The sequence below is a fragment of the Acanthochromis polyacanthus genome, chromosome 1, assembly GCF_021347895.1.
Source record: "Acanthochromis polyacanthus isolate Apoly-LR-REF ecotype Palm Island chromosome 1, KAUST_Apoly_ChrSc, whole genome shotgun sequence".
In the NCBI taxonomy this organism is placed as follows: domain Eukaryota; kingdom Metazoa; phylum Chordata; class Actinopteri; family Pomacentridae; genus Acanthochromis; species Acanthochromis polyacanthus.
In genome coordinates this window covers 45360773-45379979 of record NC_067113.1, presented here as the reverse complement: position 1 = coordinate 45379979, position 19207 = coordinate 45360773, and the positions used below count along the sequence as shown (strand labels likewise).

General features: G+C 40.1%; 1 protein-coding gene across 11 annotated transcripts in view; it reads left to right on the top strand.

Moving 5' to 3' along the window:
* Nucleotides 1–19207, top strand: part of nrcama (neuronal cell adhesion molecule a) — a 74362-nt gene that overhangs the window by 40718 nt on the left and 14437 nt on the right. For 7 of the 11 annotated variants that reach the window (XM_051946122.1, XM_022222677.2, XM_022222650.2 and 4 more), the window contains 16 exons: nucleotides 7585–7771; nucleotides 8263–8280; nucleotides 8607–8712; nucleotides 9739–9932; nucleotides 10051–10173; nucleotides 10413–10583; nucleotides 13267–13378; nucleotides 13517–13701; nucleotides 14482–14613; nucleotides 14812–14955; nucleotides 15127–15238; nucleotides 15430–15596; nucleotides 16332–16479; nucleotides 16578–16702; nucleotides 17717–17746; nucleotides 18861–18962. In XM_051946122.1, coding sequence (XP_051802082.1) covers nucleotides 7678–7771; nucleotides 8263–8280; nucleotides 8607–8712; nucleotides 9739–9932; nucleotides 10051–10173; nucleotides 10413–10583; nucleotides 13267–13378; nucleotides 13517–13701; nucleotides 14482–14613; nucleotides 14812–14955; nucleotides 15127–15238; nucleotides 15430–15596; nucleotides 16332–16479; nucleotides 16578–16702; nucleotides 17717–17746; nucleotides 18861–18962 — 1963 coding nt within the window. In that variant the 5' untranslated portion in view covers nucleotides 7585–7677. The remainder of the gene's footprint in view (nucleotides 1–7584; nucleotides 7772–8262; nucleotides 8281–8606; nucleotides 8713–9738; nucleotides 9933–10050; nucleotides 10174–10412; nucleotides 10584–13266; nucleotides 13379–13516; nucleotides 13702–14481; nucleotides 14614–14811; nucleotides 14956–15126; nucleotides 15239–15429; nucleotides 15597–16331; nucleotides 16480–16577; nucleotides 16703–17716; nucleotides 17747–18860; nucleotides 18963–19207) is intronic. The other 4 variants (XM_051946262.1, XM_051946557.1, XM_051946167.1 and 1 more) reach the window with 3 other exon arrangements.

Sequence of the window (19207 nt, the reverse complement as noted above, 5' to 3'; positions counted from 1 at the left end):
TAAAATTGATCTTCACTTCCATATTTGCTGTGTAATGGATGTAAAACACGCATTAGAGCTTTTTCCACATGAGATAAAATCAGATATGTGACTGTCACACACAGAGGAAGGAAGGAATGAGTAAAAACGTCGACATGGGAGCTGCAAAATGTCCAAGATGTGGTTATTAAGCCTGGATTTATGTCAGCTGAATGATGCAGTATACACTGATAAATGGGCTGCATAAACGACCCGTGAAAGTTTCAATCTGCTTGAATTGAATAAAATTGAATTACAGCATTAGTTTAAGGATTAGAAAGCCATAAAGTTGCAGCTTTTCCAATTTTCTCATCACTGCTGCATTGTGCTCGTCAGAAGGACAGAAAGTGAATAAAAGAAAGAGGACAAGATAGACTGATCTGATCAAGATGGAAGGGCTGAGCTCTGACCTTTAACCCCTGAGTCACTAAGAAGAGGCAAGAGAAGGATGAGCACTGACCTGCCCACTAGCCAAAGCCATGCTTCCCATCCTCTGCTCAGTCCTCTTTATTAACATTATCATCTTTGTTTTTGTTTGTAGCCTGTGAGAAAATGAGCAACGAGAAATTATTTTTGCCCATTTTAGCCCAAGGAGGAGTGCAAGTCCACGGTATGTGTGTAATTGCAACTTTTTTTTTCCATTTTTTATGCCTTTCTCTGGATAATATTGCTGCCGGAGAAATGTCTTCCACCACACTGCACAGTACAGCCTCATGGCGAAGCGTTTCCTTTTGAAAAATTCACTTAACAGGCTTCGTAAACACATTAACATATTCGACTGAGCGACAAACAGGTATGAAAGAGTGTCGGTTAAAGGTTCGGTTTTACGGCACACGATCATGCAGATCACATGCGCTGATGTATCACCAACATGAGACTCAAAGCAATGAGCCAGTTAACACTCAGTGACATTCGAGCTGTTGGAATATGGAGATGCTGACATTTGGACATAGTAGCTAATTTTATGTGCGTGTGTTTGTGTTCAGGGAGTCATCATTGTTGCCTGCTATGCTATTTTTCTTCTTTAACCCTCTGGCAGAATTCTCTCTGGAGATGTGACCCTGGTTAGACAGAAAAAAGGAAATGCAGGACAAAAACAGATGACATATGGAGAGTTATTCTCATGCTGGAGCTTTTATTTTGGCAGAGTTGACTGCTTTATAAATGAAATATAGAAATATTGTTGTTTTACAGAAATAGCCTAAATTAGTTTCAACCAGAGTTAAATGTGAAGCTTGACACCAGTTGTCTTTCTACTGAATATACAGTGTAGCTTAGCTTAAGCACTGAAAAATAGGGAAAGAGTTTTTGCAGATTGGATAATGAAAAATGGCCGCCTATTCATACGCTAGCGTAATACTTCTGCTAGGTGAAGCTCTCTAACTAAAATGTCATATCTTGTTTTGTTAAGCTGCATAGAAATTCAAGTATAATGGTCTCAATTCTTAACCAGACAGCAAATAAATGTTTTCCACACAATGTGAAAACTTTTACCTTAACTATTTTTATAAACTTTTATTAGCAGGTATGAACAAAGTGAGCACAGTTTGTTTGAATTACTGTAAAGGCAATGACTCTTGTTGTGTAAGGCTGTCGCAATTTGTTAGTATAGTCCTTGACATCATTATATGAACCAACACTGCTTTTTTTTTTTCAAATTCAGTAAAACAAATGTTTTTCTTCAGTTTCACTGTAATTGTTGTGTCATGATGTCAGTCGTTTATGGCTTCATTCATTGGTGACGACAGCAGAGTCCGATTTGATTCAGTGTGAAAGATTAAAGTCTCTGAAAATATGGGAGTACTTCAATTGTCGCTGAACAAAAATGTGTTTCAATACACTGTATAAAATGTAAATGGGATACCACAATGCATTAGCACCTGAACAGAAAAAATCTGTTTGCTTCTCTCCTGCTCTCTGTGCTCGTATATACTGTATTTTGAGACAGCGAAATTCCTATTCAAGCTTCTCTCTTTTATATATTTTCTGCTTCTGTTGTCAGACCATGAATAAATGTAAAATAGTGACTGAAAGCTGCTCATTAAGGCTACATGGTAACCAGCAGTTGCCTCCAGGCTGCTGTTCTGTACCATTAAAATCCAGATTTTGAACCACAACATTGTTTGACAGACTCACCATATGAGGCAAAATTCTTAGTTCACATTAAAATCAGAGAAAACAAGATGCTTCAGCTGCTTGGTGCTTGTAAATATCCATCATGTCCAAGTTAAACTTTAACATCTAGACTTGACTTCTTCACTTGGTGAGGGGATATGACAGAAATGTGTATTTATTATTTTTTTTGGAATTGTACCAGTGACTGAAGTCTTTTTATTTGTCCAATTATGTTGGAGTTTCCAGTTTTTCTGTACAATTTTTCCCTTTAACACATAAACCTTTGTCTAAAAATTCCCCCTGTGCTGCATTAAACAATGACACAGTTTAGCAAAGCACCATTAAATTGCTTGTTTTGTTTTTTTGGAGGAAAAAGAACCATTTAGATCAATCGAGTGATGAGGAAACTAGTTGAAAGATTAATTAGTGGGAAAATAATAATTAGTGGTAGCTCTGGAATTAGTTGTACTGTTTTTCCACAAATGCAAATACCCTCATTTTTACACACAGTTTTCTGATCTGTGGTATTAAATCTGAAATATTTTGTCACAATCCTCAGCAGCCTAGTTTACTGAGCATACAAATGAATTCCAGGACTTTCAAGTTAACAGATCATTACAGATAAATTATTCAATTTTCAAATGGCTTTCAAATAATTGGTTTGGCTTAGCTTTAAAGCGTTTGCTTCGGTCAAAGGTAACTGATGCAGCATTTGATTTTTACACATCTGTTACCACATTTTTCTCTCAGATTAGGATTTTTTTTTCTCCCTCTGGCTTAAATATTTTTCTTTCTACCCATTTGTACATTCAGTCTCCATTTTCTCATGCCTTCGTTGTTGTCACTCCTTAACTTTTAGACAGAATGGTCCTTATAAGCAGCCTTACGAATGAGTTGTGTCTTTGGGAGTTCAAGCTTAGCTCCATATGGCCGGTATCAGTGTGTGGGAGGCCACTTCTACTGAAGCTGCATGGAACATTACTGTAATTAATGTGAAGATAAGCTATTACATTTGCATCGTCACATTGCCTTTTTTTGTTTTTAACGATGAGATTAGCAGACTTAGCATGCATGGACTGCATCGAATGCATTCACTTGTGCGCCTCTCTGTCTCACTGTTGTCCATCCCCTCAATTAAATAGCAAGAGTAATATCCAATAGGACGTGACAGCCTAATTAGCCGTGTCCTGGGGTCGTATTAGCTCACACTCTCTGCATAGCTCAGCTGGATAAAATCTGACACACTACTTTCTGAGTTCCATACTCTCCCTGTGTCATAAGATGTGCTTTCCGTCCTGCGGAGTCGAGATATAACAGGCCTGAATCCAGCAGCGAGCCGGTTAGATTCACCTTCAGAGTCGCCTCTGAAGACTGAAACCCCCCGCTCATATGTCAATCTGTGCATTAATGTGTGCCGTCTGCGTGCACACACATGGAGACAACACATATGCAGACATGCACAGAAGTTCATGAATAATTAAGATGTCAGGAGCCACTGAGACTCTTACCTGACAGCAGCACACTGCTCCACCTTGACTTTTAACTCCAGTTACTGCCACTTTACGCATACCTTCATTTAATCAGCTCATAGTTGGGAAAACAAGGCTATTTTAACAAGTCATACAGTCCGGTACAGAGAAAAAAATCCACTTCCATCATCCTGCTTTATAGTTTAAAAGAATGTCAGTGGGTCTTTTTAATATATTGTTAGTAGTTTTGGATTTAATAATGGTCTCAGAAATGTCAGAAATGCGTGTTTACCACCACCAGCTAGAGGTGTGTCATTATCCGTGATTCACAGCAGCCAGCAGACTGAATCACAGACAGACTTGCACCAAGTGACATTTGCAGCTACATTAAATGCTGTTTAATATCCTGAAACTGAGCTACTTCTAACTATCTTGCCAGCGAGCTGATGTTAGCTCTACACTTTCCCCTGCTCGATTTTTTTCTTCTGCACTTGCAGGTGCAAATGTGTGCACCTGCTTGTAGTCTGAATTAGAATGAAGGCCTTATGTCACCTCAGCAGTCCCTATGCTGTAGTCTGTGATGTGGTCTCACAGGCTTTTCGGCGCAAATATTTTGTGGAAAATAAACACTTTTGTTATCTAGCAGCAGTTTCTCCTAGGTATCCTTGTGGTATCGCAGGTGTTTGTTTGCCCAGGATGATAGCATCATTGCTTGAGGTGTAATCCACTTTTAAATGTAGTTCATCCACAAATTGTGCCGTGCATTTCCAAAACAAAACTACAAACATGGCCTCACTGCTCTCTTGATGTACAAAGCTGTCCGCTCTATCCAAGCACCGTATCAAGATTTGAATATATTCCATGGTTGGTTTAAATGATCACATCTAAAATGTGCAACTTAAATCTGTTGTGAGCATTTTCACCTATTAGATACACAATTTGAATCTAGTGCAACTTAATACAACCATAAAACTCAACTTTAATGAAGCTGACTTTGTGACAAAGGTGGTAATTCTAGTTTATGGTGGTAGCAGGGCACTAGAATGTATTAAATTTAAGTGTTCCTAATATTTTTCCCTTATCGTAAGTGTTATTGTGTGGACAAAATATGATGCAGAAGGAACCATGCTAGCTGTGACTTCAGTTTTAACTGAACCAAACATGTTATATCTGAAATCGTAAATGCAGTTTGTCGACATCTGTGGAGTAAGTTACCTACTATAATAAACCAAGCACACAGCAGTCTTGGTGGACATGTGCATGATATTTTGTTGGGATGACCAGGGAGGGAGATGGTGATTTTAGCCCGATTTCCCTACATCTTTATCCATGAATCCCAGTTGATGAGTTTAAAACCACACATTGATCGCTATGGATTCAGGTAATCTTCAGCTCTCTTATTGTGGCTTTCCACAAAAATCAATCTACCTCTTCCTCATACCGTCATTTTAGGGAAATCTACATAAGGAGACCGAGCTGTTTTGCAAATTCTGGCATCCAGGGAACACGCATTTGCATGCTAGCAAGCTGTCGGCTGTAGTAGGTACAGTACCTTTCAGTCTAGCACGAGAACCTCTGATGTTAATGCACTCTAGTTTTCATAGTCATAGAAGAAGGAGTCATGCAAAATGTGGCTCCAGGGCATTCGCGAGTGAGGAAAACGGTTCAACAGCCTGATTTCTCAGTTGTATTCTCATAATTCAGTATTTTTAAGACAATTATTTTCTGATATTTATAATGTGTTTAGAAAGATCTCTGAATTTCTTCTTAAAATTCTGTTTGTGCATCACAGGGACACCTGCCTAATCATGAAAATACTTGGGAAAATGCAAATAACTGCTGAAATTACTTGAAGGGTGAGCTGCTGTCTGGCTCCTATTGACAGAATACCTTATTTATGACAGAACACACACTTTTACTAGTATTCCACTAATTTATTGCAAAACTGCAGGGCGCTAGCATGAAAGCAAAGAAGTATAAATCTGCCCCTCTTGGTGTCTGAATCTTTTCTCAAAGGAAAACACAGGATGAGTAATTACAAAGCAGATGTAAGTTAGTGCCAGCTGAGCTTTGAAGTTAAGTCTGTCAAAACCCCCATAATGTGCCAGTTAATTTATGATTATGACAGTGGAGAAGAAGTCTTGCAGACATGTTAAGGATAAACATTGTGTGGAATCATATTTATGTGTGGCTTACAAAGGCTGACATGTTTATGCATAGAAAAGGCATTAGTCAAAAACTGTCTGTATAGGAGCATCTTAATGCCATTGAAGCAGTAAAATATTATTTATCTGCTAATAAATCAAAGCCTACTAATGCACATGTAACCTAAGTTCATGCACACTGCGAGACTGAGGACGTGAAAGGGAAGAACAAACACATAATTCCCTGCTCCCTATGGCGTGCTTTACAAGAACCTATTAATGCCAACATGATTTTGTGTGCTTGTAGCGGCTGTACGCATTAATCTGCATCCCTTTTGTTGTGCGCTACACAACAGCAGCTAGCGCTTGTGGGTCTGCACTCATGTGTAACTTGATCCATATGACACACTGACAGGGGAGGCTTCTCCTCATGTGCATGCATGTGCCAATTCTGTGTGCGGCTCTATCTGCAGCAGAGTTGTCATCATTCCAGCCGAGCGCACTCACATGCCATATGTTTACAGGCATGCACGTGGTCAGTCGGGGCATCTCGGCCGTGCACATGGGCGGTCTGAGTGGATATTTTGTCAGGAGGGCAATGCAATGTGAAGGCAGCTTAAGCCAAATAACTACACAAAAGTGTCTAGTTTCTAGAGCAGAAGCCCCAGCTGATGGATTTTGCTGAGTATTAGTGAGTGCTACACTGATGTAAATGCTAAGCAACTGTGTCTCATTGGGTTCTTCATCACTGGAGAAGGTAAATAACAGAAGAGAGGACAGACAAGTGCAGAATGCTTGAGTTGTTTAAGGATGGGAATTGAGTTTGTTTGGACTTCTCCTGCTGCCAAAGTCATCATGTTGGCAGAACGATGTGCTGTCTGACAGACAATCCACTCACAGCGCCTTACTTAAGATACTCCACTTTGGATGCTGAGCCAAGCCCTGCGACAGACTGGCGACCTTTCCAGGGTGTCCCCTGCCTTCGCCCGAGTCAGCTGGGATAGGCTCCAGCACCCCCCACGACCCTAGTGAGGATAAAGCGGTGTATAGAGAATGGATGGATGAATGATGAGCCATAAGAACGTCAGTTAGCTTCATAAAAAAATGCAACAAAGTAGGATTTCCATTGTAGTTAGACTAAATATTTATGCCCGTATATGTGAAGTTCATTTTTGTAGGATAACCTTGTGTACATTTACAGGCCACTATTTTAGATTCACCTGTTCTACTGCTCATTAACGCAAATATCTGATAAGCCATTCACATGGCAGAAACTCAGTAAACATGGTCGAGATGACCTGCTGAAGTTCAAACAGAGCATCTGAAGTTGTTGGTGCCAGACTATTTCAGAAACTGCTGCTCTATTGGGATTTAAAGGGTTTAAAGAGAATGATCAGAAAAAGAAAATGTCCACTGAATGGCAGTTGTCTGGGCGAAAATGCCTTGTTGATGTCAGAGGAGAATGGGCAGACTGGTTCAAGACGATGGAAAGGCAACAGTAACTAGGCTGGACAGCATAAAAGCATGGATCCATTCTGCTTTGCATCAGCAGTTCAGCCTGGTGGTGTTTTTTTGGAACACTTTCGGCCCCTTGGCACCAATTGGGGATCTCTTAAACTCAACATCGTACCTGAATATTGTTGTTGACCATGTCCATCCATTTATAACCATAGTGACCCATCTTTATGGCTACTATACCTCAGTCGGGTTTCTTGAACATGACAATCGGTTCACTGTACTCAAGTGGCATCCATAGTCACCAGATCATGAGATCAGAGTTTGTTTGTGACATGGTTGAAATTTGTTTTTTCATCTTTTTTTTCCCCTCCTTTGTACAGTGTGGATTCCGACATCTTCACCCTGTTGACCACCCTGACTCTGCTGTTGAACCTGGGGAAAAGGTTTACATCGTGACATCAACACGCCCGAACATGGACAGGAACAGGAAGTGGGTGCCAGGCTTCGAAGCTGTGCTATTGATTCTCCTGAGTCACACGACTGTAGCGCTGGAAGTGCCTCTTGATCGTAAGCATCGTCTTCATCAATGTTACTTTTATGAATATAAAGCATAGTCGTTCACTTGTATGAATTGTGGAAGTCTTTCATGCTCCGTGGATGGAAATTTAATCCAGCTCTTTCACACTCTGGGGTACAATGAAGATGAAAAAATGCTGTAACTAACTGTACTGGGAAGAGAAGAGCTATCTTTTATTTCAGCTCTGCATGTTTCAGCATGTCGTTTCCATAAAATGCAATTACATTTTGAAGGATCTTTTTACTTATTCCACATCCTGAGTGAACTTTTAAAGTCTTCAACTACTTTTCTTGCATTTATTGCACCTGCTTCATAAAACACTAAAAAAAACATTGCAAAGCTAAAAGAGCAGGCTCAATGAAATGCTTAAAAGTATGTGAAAGTGCAACTGTATCACCTGCTGTTTACTCCTTTGCAAAAACTAACACCTTTTCCTCAATATTCTATTACTGTGGTACGACATGTCACGTTGGACAAAAAGCTAAAGTACTGGAAGGATGTAAGTTGGCCCAAAGTGTGGAGTTTTTGCTCTTGAAAATTCTCTTTTGTGTGGTTTTAAGCAACAATGTGCATGCAGTTATTTCAGCACTGTAACTGTATGGAGTGACTTGCTTGGTTTGGATTGGTTTCGTAGATGTTAGAATAGTAAGTGGAGGTGAGAAAGCTGCTGTGTCTGTTTGCAGTGAGTTTTTCGGCTCCAAATGACTTGAAGTGTGGCTTAATGTGAATGCTTGTTGCATGTCGCCTTTATATCTTCTGCTCGCGAAGTGTTATCCAACATATTGTGTTTGTCAGTATGTGTGAACTACGTTTCTGTTTCTCCAGTGCCCCAGCCCCCGACTATAACACTACAATCCCCAAAGGATTACATCTTTGATCCACGGGAGAACATCGTCATCCACTGTGAGGCCAAGGGGAAGCCTCAGCCCAGGTGAGAAAATCACTCTGGAACACTTAATGATTTACAATCAGTGTCCCGTGGTTCAATTATAGCTCCACTTCTGGGGACAACTTAACCTGGAGCAGAGCGGAAATATAAGGCACCCTAGCAACTTTTGTCTTGGAGACTCGGGAGCTTGAGAAACACACCTGGAAGAGTAAATTTACCCAGGATCTGAATAAAATGAGAATTTGCAAAACTCTCGGTGAATTCTAAAAATAAAATAGATTTTTATGGTTAAAAACTCATGAACCCATGAGGACATTTTTGATTTTTCGAACATTTTGGCTATACATTGGGCATAAATTTAATAAATTGTCATTTTTTCACATTTTTTAATAAAAAACACTGACATCATACAGACAAACTGACATTTAAATGTTTACAATCCTGAATATTAAAAAAATATTTGGTCATTATGGTCAGGACTGATCCATCCATTCTCTATACACCATTTTATCCTCACTAGGGTCGCGGGGGGTGCTGGAGCCTATCCCAGCTGACTTGGGTGAAGGCAGGGGACACCCTGGACAGGTCGCCAGTCTGTCGCAGGGCTACATATACAGACAAACAATCACTCTCACATTCACACCTACGGGCAATTTAGAGTCATCAATTAACCTCAGCATATTTTTGGACTGTGGGAGGAAGCCGGAGTACCCGGAGAAAACCCAGTCATGCACAGGGAAAACATGCAAACTCCATGCAGAAAGATCGCAGGCCCAGGCCGGGATGTGAATCAGGGATCTTCTTGCTGCAAGGCAAATGTCCTAACCACTGCCCCACTGTGCAGCCCTGGTCAGGACTGATGTTGATCAAAATAGACAAGTTATTGAAAGTGAAAAATAATATTAATATTTCATGTTTTTCTGGCATTGTTGGACCTCAGAGTAACTTTCTTTTTAAATTGACGCCGAAGGCTTAAAGAAATGAGTTAAACTGCATCCATTACTATTTTCTGTTTCCTTCCTACTGCTCAGTTTGAAAATAAATACTTGTTGTTTTTGTCGATTCCAGCTTTTCATGGACGAGAAATGGGAGCCACTTTGATGTAGAGAAAGACTCTAAAGTCTTAATGAAACCCGGTTCAGGAACTCTGGTCATTGACATCAGCCAGGAGAAGGCCGAAGCCTATGAGGGAACGTACCAGTGCACAGCTCACAACGAGCACGGCACCGCTGTGTCCAATAACATCGTCATCCGACAGTCCAGTGAGACATTTAACTCTCTTCAATTACACTATTTTCAAATAGAAATAAAACAGAGTGCAAGGGCTCCAAATACTACTTAGTACAGTAAAATATGAATGATGCTATGTGTGACTCACAGGGTCCCCCTTATGGTCGAAGGAGAGAAATGAGGCCATCGTGGTACAGAAGGGGGTCTCCCTCGTGCTGCAGTGCCGACCCCCTGCAGGGTTACCTCCTCCTGTCATCTTCTGGATGGATAACAGTGAGTCATGTGCACGTATGCAAAAACTGCACACATACAAGGACATAAGAAAGTCACAAACAGCTGCATTCAGTCACTGTGCACTTATGAAGCCTTTTCACTCTCATATCTGTTTATTTTTAAATAGAATTCATTACATAATTCATTAACCCTATGGAAAAGAAAATATCTTTTTCTTGTAAAACTGAATCAGACAAGCTATATGCATTGATTAATTCTTCGATGTCCCCATCTATCAGATTTTCAGAGGCTGCCGCTGGATAAACGAGTGTCCCAGGCCCTGAACGGAGACTTGTACTTTTCCAATGTTCTCCCAGAAGACACCAGGAGTGACTACATTTGTTACGCTCGCTTCCCCCATACGCAGACCATCCAGCAAAAACAGCCCATTTCAGTCACTGTGCTGGACAGTAAGTGGAGACACAGAAGCTCAAACGAGCAACTATTTCAGTGTTTGTGTTTTTAATCAACAGTTAGCATTTGTGGATCTTGTTTCACTCAGTGTTATTTCCTTATGTTGCTCCTGCAATAGACTTAGCTGAATTTTAGTTGCTTTTCTTCCTCTGTTCCACCTTTTCTTGGCTCTATAGAAAGCTTCTAGCAATATCTGATTTTACAATGGCCATATTTCACTGTCACAATGCTGCACAGGGCTGCAACAAACAAATATTTTCACTTTTAAGTTATCCGCGCCTGATGAACTCATCACTTGTCTGGTCTCTAAAATGTCATATGACATCCATAAATATCTTGTTTCATCCACAACCTGAAAATATTCACATTTTAGCAGCTGGAATCATAGAATTCATTATTTTTTTTCTAGGCAAATTACTCCATCTGATTAATCAGGCTTAACAGTTGGTGATTCGTTTAATAGTTGACTGCTAATTGATTCATCGTTGCAGCTCTACTGCACAGTGTACAGTAGTGCACTCAATCTGTCCACATTAATCTGTATTAAAAATGCATTCCCACAAGCTAATGTATTGGTTAATGTACAGGAAAAAGGGTCATTGTAAAGAAAAGTTGTTCATTTCCTAGTTTTGCATGCTTCTGATTTTCTGTTGTATTCCAGTGGAAACCATAAATGCGACTGTGGCTGCTTTATACAATATCACTGATTTCTATAGTGGTGAGTGCTGCTGGCTTATTCTCCATTCAGACCCTTCAGTGTGAACCCGGCCCTGTTTTTTTACTCCCTAGCATAACTATATCCAACATACATCTTCAACTTAATCCTCTCCTCTAATTATATTAACACATTCTCCCCCAGGTTGCTCCTGTTTCATTCATATGCAAGTTAGAGGTAGAAGGATAGACAGCATCAGACAAACCCGAGACTTTAGTCAATATATAAACTATTATGCATGAAAAATCACCTGTACCCATTAATATAGCTCATATATTACAGCTTAACATGGCCCAAGAAGCCTTTAAGCATGCGAAACTGCAACTCTCCTTGAATGATAGAACTTTATATCATTATCCACGGCGGCCTCGAATGAAAACATCATTATCCTAATACAGTGTTGCTCATCTTCCACCTTGTGAAATCTGATTTTCTGACCTTTCTTGGCAAAGTAATGAGGAAACCCAAACGCTTCCATGAGGAACTTCTGAAGGATGCGCACGTATGAGTGTAGCTGGGGGGTTGTTCTCTGCAAAGAGCCCCAGTGTTGCCATAGCAACAAACAGACGGCTATCTCAACGAGGGAGATTCTTCTTGCTCCCTCGTTCTCTCAGATAATGCTCATGCAGTGTATAGAAAAAAAAGCATCTCGCTTTAATATTGTGCTGGCTCATCATCACTCATTTCCTGTCCCTTCTCTCCACTATAGCAAAAACAACCCAAACTCATCAGCAGTGTTCCATTGTGACCAAAGGTTTACGTACAATTTTAAAGACCCTGTATAGCATGGCAGTCTTGAGTTTGGAATGACACCTATACATCTGAATCTTCAACGATGGAATCTTTGAAGCAGATGTGTTGTCTTCACTACAGGTCTTCATACAGCACTACTAATATTTGATTAGATGTGGGTGGCCCTGCGACAGACTGGCTTTGGCATTTCTTTTGTTGGTGTTTGCGGTCATTGTCTTGTTGGAACACCCAACCTTCTGGCTGAGTATTTTCAGTTTCCCTGAAGAATGTAGAGGTAATCTTCCTTCTTCATTATTCCATTTACTTTGTGTAAAGCACCAGTTCCATTGGCAGCAAAACAGCCCCAGACCCTACACTGCCACCACCTTGCCTGACAAGGGTGTGATTTTCTTGGGGTTGAAGGCTCCATCTCTTGTCCAGACATATTTCTGGACATTGTGGCCAAACAGCTCTATTTTTGTTTCATCTGATCACAGATATTTCCAACAGAAGGCCTTTTCTTTGCCCATGTGATTAACAGCAAGCTTCAGTTAAGCTTTAAGATGCTGCTTCTAGATGAAGCTCTTCCATCTTACATGGCAGCCTGTCAGACCATGGCGATGTAAAACACACTTGACTGACACTTGTTCCAGCAGTTTCTCTTCATTGTAGATCTGCTTTTTGGTGATTCTTGGTTGACTCTTAGCCATCCTGACCAATTGTCTCTCAACAGCAGGTGATAGTCTGTGCTTTGTTCCCGATAGTGGCAGTAACACAACTGAATCTGATTGTGGGATCTCTAGCCGCTTTGAAATGGCTCCAAGTGACTTTCCTGACTTGCTCAAATCAAGGATTTATTTTTTCAGATCTATGCTGAGTTCCTCAGACTTTGCTAGACCTATAGTCAACCTACAAAAGAACCAAAATGCATGATTGTTTTCTTGTGACAAAGACGCATGTGTTTTAGTCATTCAACCATAGAAAAAAAGGAGTTATAGGAGTTACTGGAAACTCCGGACAGTCATATGCATGGTCTTCACAAGTGTATGTAAACTTTTGTTCACAACTATACATTGACCCCTACTCTACCGTTGTCCTTCACAAGAATGTTAATGACTCCCCTGAGGCTACAATTTCACTTCCTAATCTGCTCTTTGGTGACCTTTGTGGCAGCAACATCCATCAGGTCCAGTGTTTTGGCCTGATGCTGATTTATGTCCTTGCGTTTTCAGGCAGCCCAGACGGGGAGCGTCGCCCTGGTTTTATGCTGCCTCTAGGGACCACCAGCACACAGATGGTTCTGAGAGGAGAGACTCTGGAGCTAGAATGCATCGCTGATGGCTTGTAAGTTGACACGTGCCGCAATCAGTTTCGTAATTTGTCTCATTTCAAAGGTCTGTGTTCGCTTTATCAAATGTTACAATGTCACAAACAAGAAACAATGGCTTGAAATTTAAGTTTTTGACTCTGTTTCTGTGATAGGCCCACTCCAGATATCTCCTGGCAGAAGGATGGAGGCGAGTTGCCGAGCAGCAGGACGTCTTTCCACAACTTTAAGAAGACGCTGAAGATTTCTGATGTGAATGAAGCTGATGGTGGCGCTTACCGCTGTACGGCTACAAACAACCTGGGAACCGTGCACCACATCATAAAGGTCACCGTCAATGGTATGTAGACCAACTGGGATATTATATGGTCAATTTGATGGGAGAACTTCACAGCACTTTATTTTTAATTTATTTAAATATTTGAACAACACCCCCCCCCCCCGCGACCCTAATGAGGATAAAGCGGTGTATAGAGAATGGTTGGATGGATGTATATTTGAACAAGCCACTCTAATGGTGCATAGTGGAAAAATATCCTGAGTGTTTTTTTTCTTCTCTGAATTTATCATGAACAAGCAAACATTTATACTGTAGAGACCAATGCAGAAAAACACTCATTAATCTTTAATTAATATAATTACAAAAAAAAAGAATTTTGTGATATCTGGCATTACCTTTATAGAATTTCTAGAAAACTCTTCAACGATTATTTGTCCTTGTACCAATAAAATTTAAGTGCATTAATTGAAATAGGCCAATACAACTAATTAATATTTTAATTAAGTGCAGATTTGTGTCTTGATCCATTATTTGTGCCAAAAAAAGATGTTTTATTATAATCATTACTTTTTCATTAGTACTAGTAATAGTATCAGAATTATTATTATAACCAAATAATTTTGCAAACTGACTTATTTTTTGGAAATATTGTCTTGTGAAAAAATGAATTTGGTTCATAAAATGACCCAAGTAATTTTTATGTTCAGTCGACTAACTGTTATATCTCCAAATTCAGGAAGAGATTAAAGAGATTAAATGTCAAAATAATAATATTTTACAAATCAGCTTAACTGACTTATTTCATCTCGCTGTATCTTCAATCCTGTTCACCATCTCCAGCTGCTCCTTTCTGGGTCAGCGCTCCCAGGAACCTGATCCTCGCTCCGAACGAGACTGGCATCTTGATGTGTCGAGTTAGCGGAGAACCCAAACCACAGATTAGCTGGTTTGTCAATGGAGTTCCCATAGAGAGTGAGTAAAATGAGACCATGCTGTCAAAACCTGAATACAGTACACTTATGCATATTTCTGCATAAAGATCCCAAAAACTTCCTGTGTTGCAACTGAGCTGAAGTATAAATTTCAGTAGTCTAGTAGAACTACAGGAGAGTGGTATATGGAAACGTTTTCAGGGATTTTTACAATGTTTTCTGTCTGTTCCTGTTCTAGATGCTCCAGAAGACCACAGTCGCAAAGTGGACGACGACACTGTGATTCTCAGCAGTGTGCAGTCAGGGTCCAGCGCTGTCTACCAGTGTAATGCGTCCAATGCGTTTGGCTACCTGATGGCTAATGCTTTTGTCAATGTTCTTGGTGAGTTAACACGTTTTTCAGCAGCATGAGGGTTGCCTCACCCTGATGCTGCATAATCTTGTTCAGAAGTTATGTAGAGAACAATCTAGCAGCGCAATTTGGACATTCAGGCCAGTGTGTGATGGAGGATATGAAGCAAGTGGTAATTTAAATGTTGTTTTTCTCCAACAGCTGAACCTCCAAGGGTTCTCACTCCACCTAACAGAGTGTACCAGGTCATCACCAACAACCCTGCTTTACTGCACTGCGCCTCATTTGGCTCACCAATACCAACAATCACATGGTGACGTCTTGGTTTTGACTTTAAAACACCTTTTTAATCACTCATTTTAATCATTCAACACCATTTTTAAAAAGTATGTTACTCTGTATATTTTTAATTCCTAAGAAGTGAAACATTTCCATGTACACTTTTCTGTAAAATGCACTTAAATGCATTTTACTAAGTCTGTCTTGTTTCCTTCTTTTATGCAGGTTCAAAGACAGTCAGATCAGCATCAAGAATGGTGACCCATACGTCATCCGTGAGGATGGTACACTGGAAATCCATGTGGCCCAGCCGCTGAATAGCGGAAAGTACACCTGCATTGCCACCAACAACCTGGGGATCAAAGAGAACCACGTCTTCCTCGAGGTTAAAGGTCAGAATGGACTAATCACGAGTCAGACAATGCTAAAAATGGTTGGTTTCAGCCTAGCCCACCAAACCTGTTGCAAGACTAGCATGTCACCTTTCAGGGTCTAGGATATAGCTTAACCATGTGACCCCAAAAACCTGCTACCAAGTTTGAAAGGCATGTTGTCTTAACCAAAATGAAAAACAATAAAAATAAAAAAAAGACAAATGAAGTGAGACTATATGTCAGAGCTGGAGATTGTAAAATAAAATAAATAAAAGATTTTTTAATACTTTTTTTAAAACTTTGTCACTGAATGAATTGTATGGCTCGCGTCAAAAAGAAATGTGATATTTCCTCTAAATCACTTTATTTTACATGTCGTGTTTAAAATTTGCAAAAATAAACCATTTTTATTAAAGACATTCTGAAAAACACACAAAACGTCCTCTGTAGAGTTGAAAAACTGAAAAACTCAGGGGCTATTCGGCTGAACTGCAGGCTGTGTAGACACAGGGCAGTAAGAGATAAAATATCTATAGCATCCAGTCTTGACAACAACTGTGGGCACTTTAAAAAAATGTTGTACAAGTTGACTCAATCAATCAGTTGACTCAATAGAATTGTACTTTTGGTATTCCGTATCACCAGGGATTTATGCCGTCTTAAAAATAGCTCAGATGATATTTCAGGCCTTTTCAGCTCTTATGTCATCAATTTGCATTATTTATCATTGTCAACTACTTTTATGTCTTTCAGAGCCCACTCGTATCCTGAAGCAGCCTGAGTACAAGGTGGTGCAGAGAGGAATGAGCGCTGTGTTCGAGTGTAAAGTCAAACACGACCCTTCTCTTCATCCCACCATGACCTGGCTCAAAGACAAAGGAGAGCTGCCAGACGATGAGAGGTACCACAGACCCCGAGATAGTTGTAACCAGATTCAGATGTTAAATCTTCACTCTGATGTGATTCAGTAGAAATCATGTCGCTCGGTTATACTTGCAGGTTTGAGGTGGGCACAGACAGTCTGATCATCAAAGACGTGACCGATGAGGACGAGGGAACTTACACTTGCATCATGAACACAACTCTGGATCAGGACTCAGCCAGCGCCATGCTGACTGTTGTCGGTACGTTCACACCTGGATGCATTTAAAATTTTACCGTCTTTTTCAGTGTCCAAATCACACAAAGAGATTCCTGCAACTTTTTCCATGTGACTGTATTAAAAAGCTCTTGTCTCTTTGTCCTGTTTTTCACCTTTGTTCAAACCCTGTTCTAAGGGGTGTACTGTGAAGCAAGTGTGACAGCCAGGCTTTCTGTGCGTTAGCTAGATCAACAAAATCTAAAACCCAGATCAGATTTTGGGTGGTTTGCAACTTTGTTTGTTAACCCAGATTTCCTTCATCAACTTCTGTTTGCATTCCCACAAAACAAGCCACTGTTGCTGCACATGACTCGAGAGAGGAATGCTGCTAGAAAAGCTTTAATTATGTAAGATGTTTATTTTATCATGTGGTGTATGCAACTGTTGCAGCTGTTTATTTCACACATGACAGCTGCATATTAAAGCTTTTAATGAATTCATTAAAACATGATAGCTCTGACACTGTCTCATAATTAGGAAAAAATGAAAATCACTTTAGTTTTTGGCCAAGTCAAGGTAAAAATGAATGCCATTAATTAAATATTAAGTTTACAGCTGACTTGGCAGTGAATCAGGAGCAAGTATAAAACATGTTTGTGCATTTTCTGCATCACTAGCTGAATGCATGGAAGAACCTGGGGCAATGTGATGCACTTTATGGATGTATGGTTCAGAAGGTTTCCATATATGACAATATCCATCAGCTGAGAATCCATATTGCTCATAGAGAATATGGCCAGGAAAAGAACTGATGAAATCCCAGACTCTGAGCAGAACCTCACCCAGAGCAGATTAGCTGTGCGGCTGTAGTTACCATGGTGATGTTGCAGGTTAAATTGAAAACCCCAACTTTAGGCTGAATATTTTTCAATATCTTCTCGTTTTTCAGCTTTCAGATGTGTCCCTATAATCACTGGGATGTTTCTGCTGCTTCTAAAATGTCTGTCACTAACGTTTAAACCTCTTCTTGCACTTTATTCTTGCTACTCGCTATCAGAGGCGACTCCTACTCCGGCAATTGTCTACGGTAAACAAGACATGTCCACAGCGTAGCATGTTGTAGCATCCGCCGTTTCCATTTTCTTCATTTTTCCATTTCTACATCTTGTTCTGTTACATTTTCTACCATTTTTTAAGCTAAGTTTTCTTCCACCGTTCAACACCAGTTTTTTGAAACAAAGCAGCAGTATGGTGCATCCACACAGGTGTTTTCACTTCACCTGGCTGATTAGAGCTCCTCAGGGCGCAGGTGTGGACGGACTGATTGACGTCTCCTTCAGAGGTCTAATCAAGCAGCAGTGGAAACACTTGTGTGGGTGTGCAAATGTTTGGTTTTTGCACAAAATGAGGAATCATTTCAATGCAGCATAAGTTTTCTTCACAAAACACTTTTTTGCAAACTGACTCCGGTGTGTTACTGATTAAAGATGTGTCGTTTCAGATTAACATTCAGATGTGGTGTCTTTACTCATGTAGCACTTTTTGCTTTTGTCATGAAATGTTAAAGGTGAATAAAGTTAAAGTGAGGATATATTGTATATATATATATATATATTGTTATTATTACCGCCCGGCAAAACTACGTTTGCCGGAAGGTATTGTTTTCAGCTGCATGGTCTTGCTTGCTTGCGTGTTTGTAACAATTTGGTTTCCGCGCGATAACTAATAACTACAAATACTGATGTAGCCTCACCATATTTGGTACACAGATGTACCATAATAAGAGACAGGTCAAGTTCGCATTTGGTGACCGTGACCTCATTTTCAAGGTCACAGGGGTCATCTTTGTCGCCGGGCGGTCCAAGTTTGGTAAAACTTCTTGTAATTATTATATATTCTGTATGTTGTTGGTGTAACACGAGAAATTTCCCCTGACATGGGGAGTAATAAAGGATTATCTTATCCTAAATGTCATAAAATGCTTAAGGTTCTGACAACAACATTCAAACTGAAGCTCAAACAGTTCAGTTTGCATCCAAACAAATTACTCTATGCTTTATTTCCTGCATCAGCCATTTTCTTCATATTAAAGATGTAATATCAGAGTCTTTTTTTTCTGCTGAAACAGTAGGAAGGGGTAGCTGACTTTAACAGGAACTTTAAGTTTTTCTGTGGTCCTGAGCTTCTCCATGTGTTCACAGAGAAACCTGACCCTCCGACTGACCTGGAACTGACTGACCAAACAGAGAGGACCGTTCAGCTCACCTGGACCCCAGGAGACGAACACAACAGTCCCACACAGAGTATGAAAGGCAGACTATACCACATTTGTCCACTGTTGATCTTTGAGCTAAAGTCAAAACCGAATCCTCGCTTTCTGAATTTACCAAATTAGAATCAGCAGAAAGCACAGAAGGTTGAGGTACAGTTAGATTTTTGTGGGGCATCAACTGTTATTTTATCATGACCAATGAAAAAAAAGAGGTCTTTTTTTCATCGTGATTCTTTAAAGCCAAGTGAATAAATACTCAAACTCTGAATCTTTCAC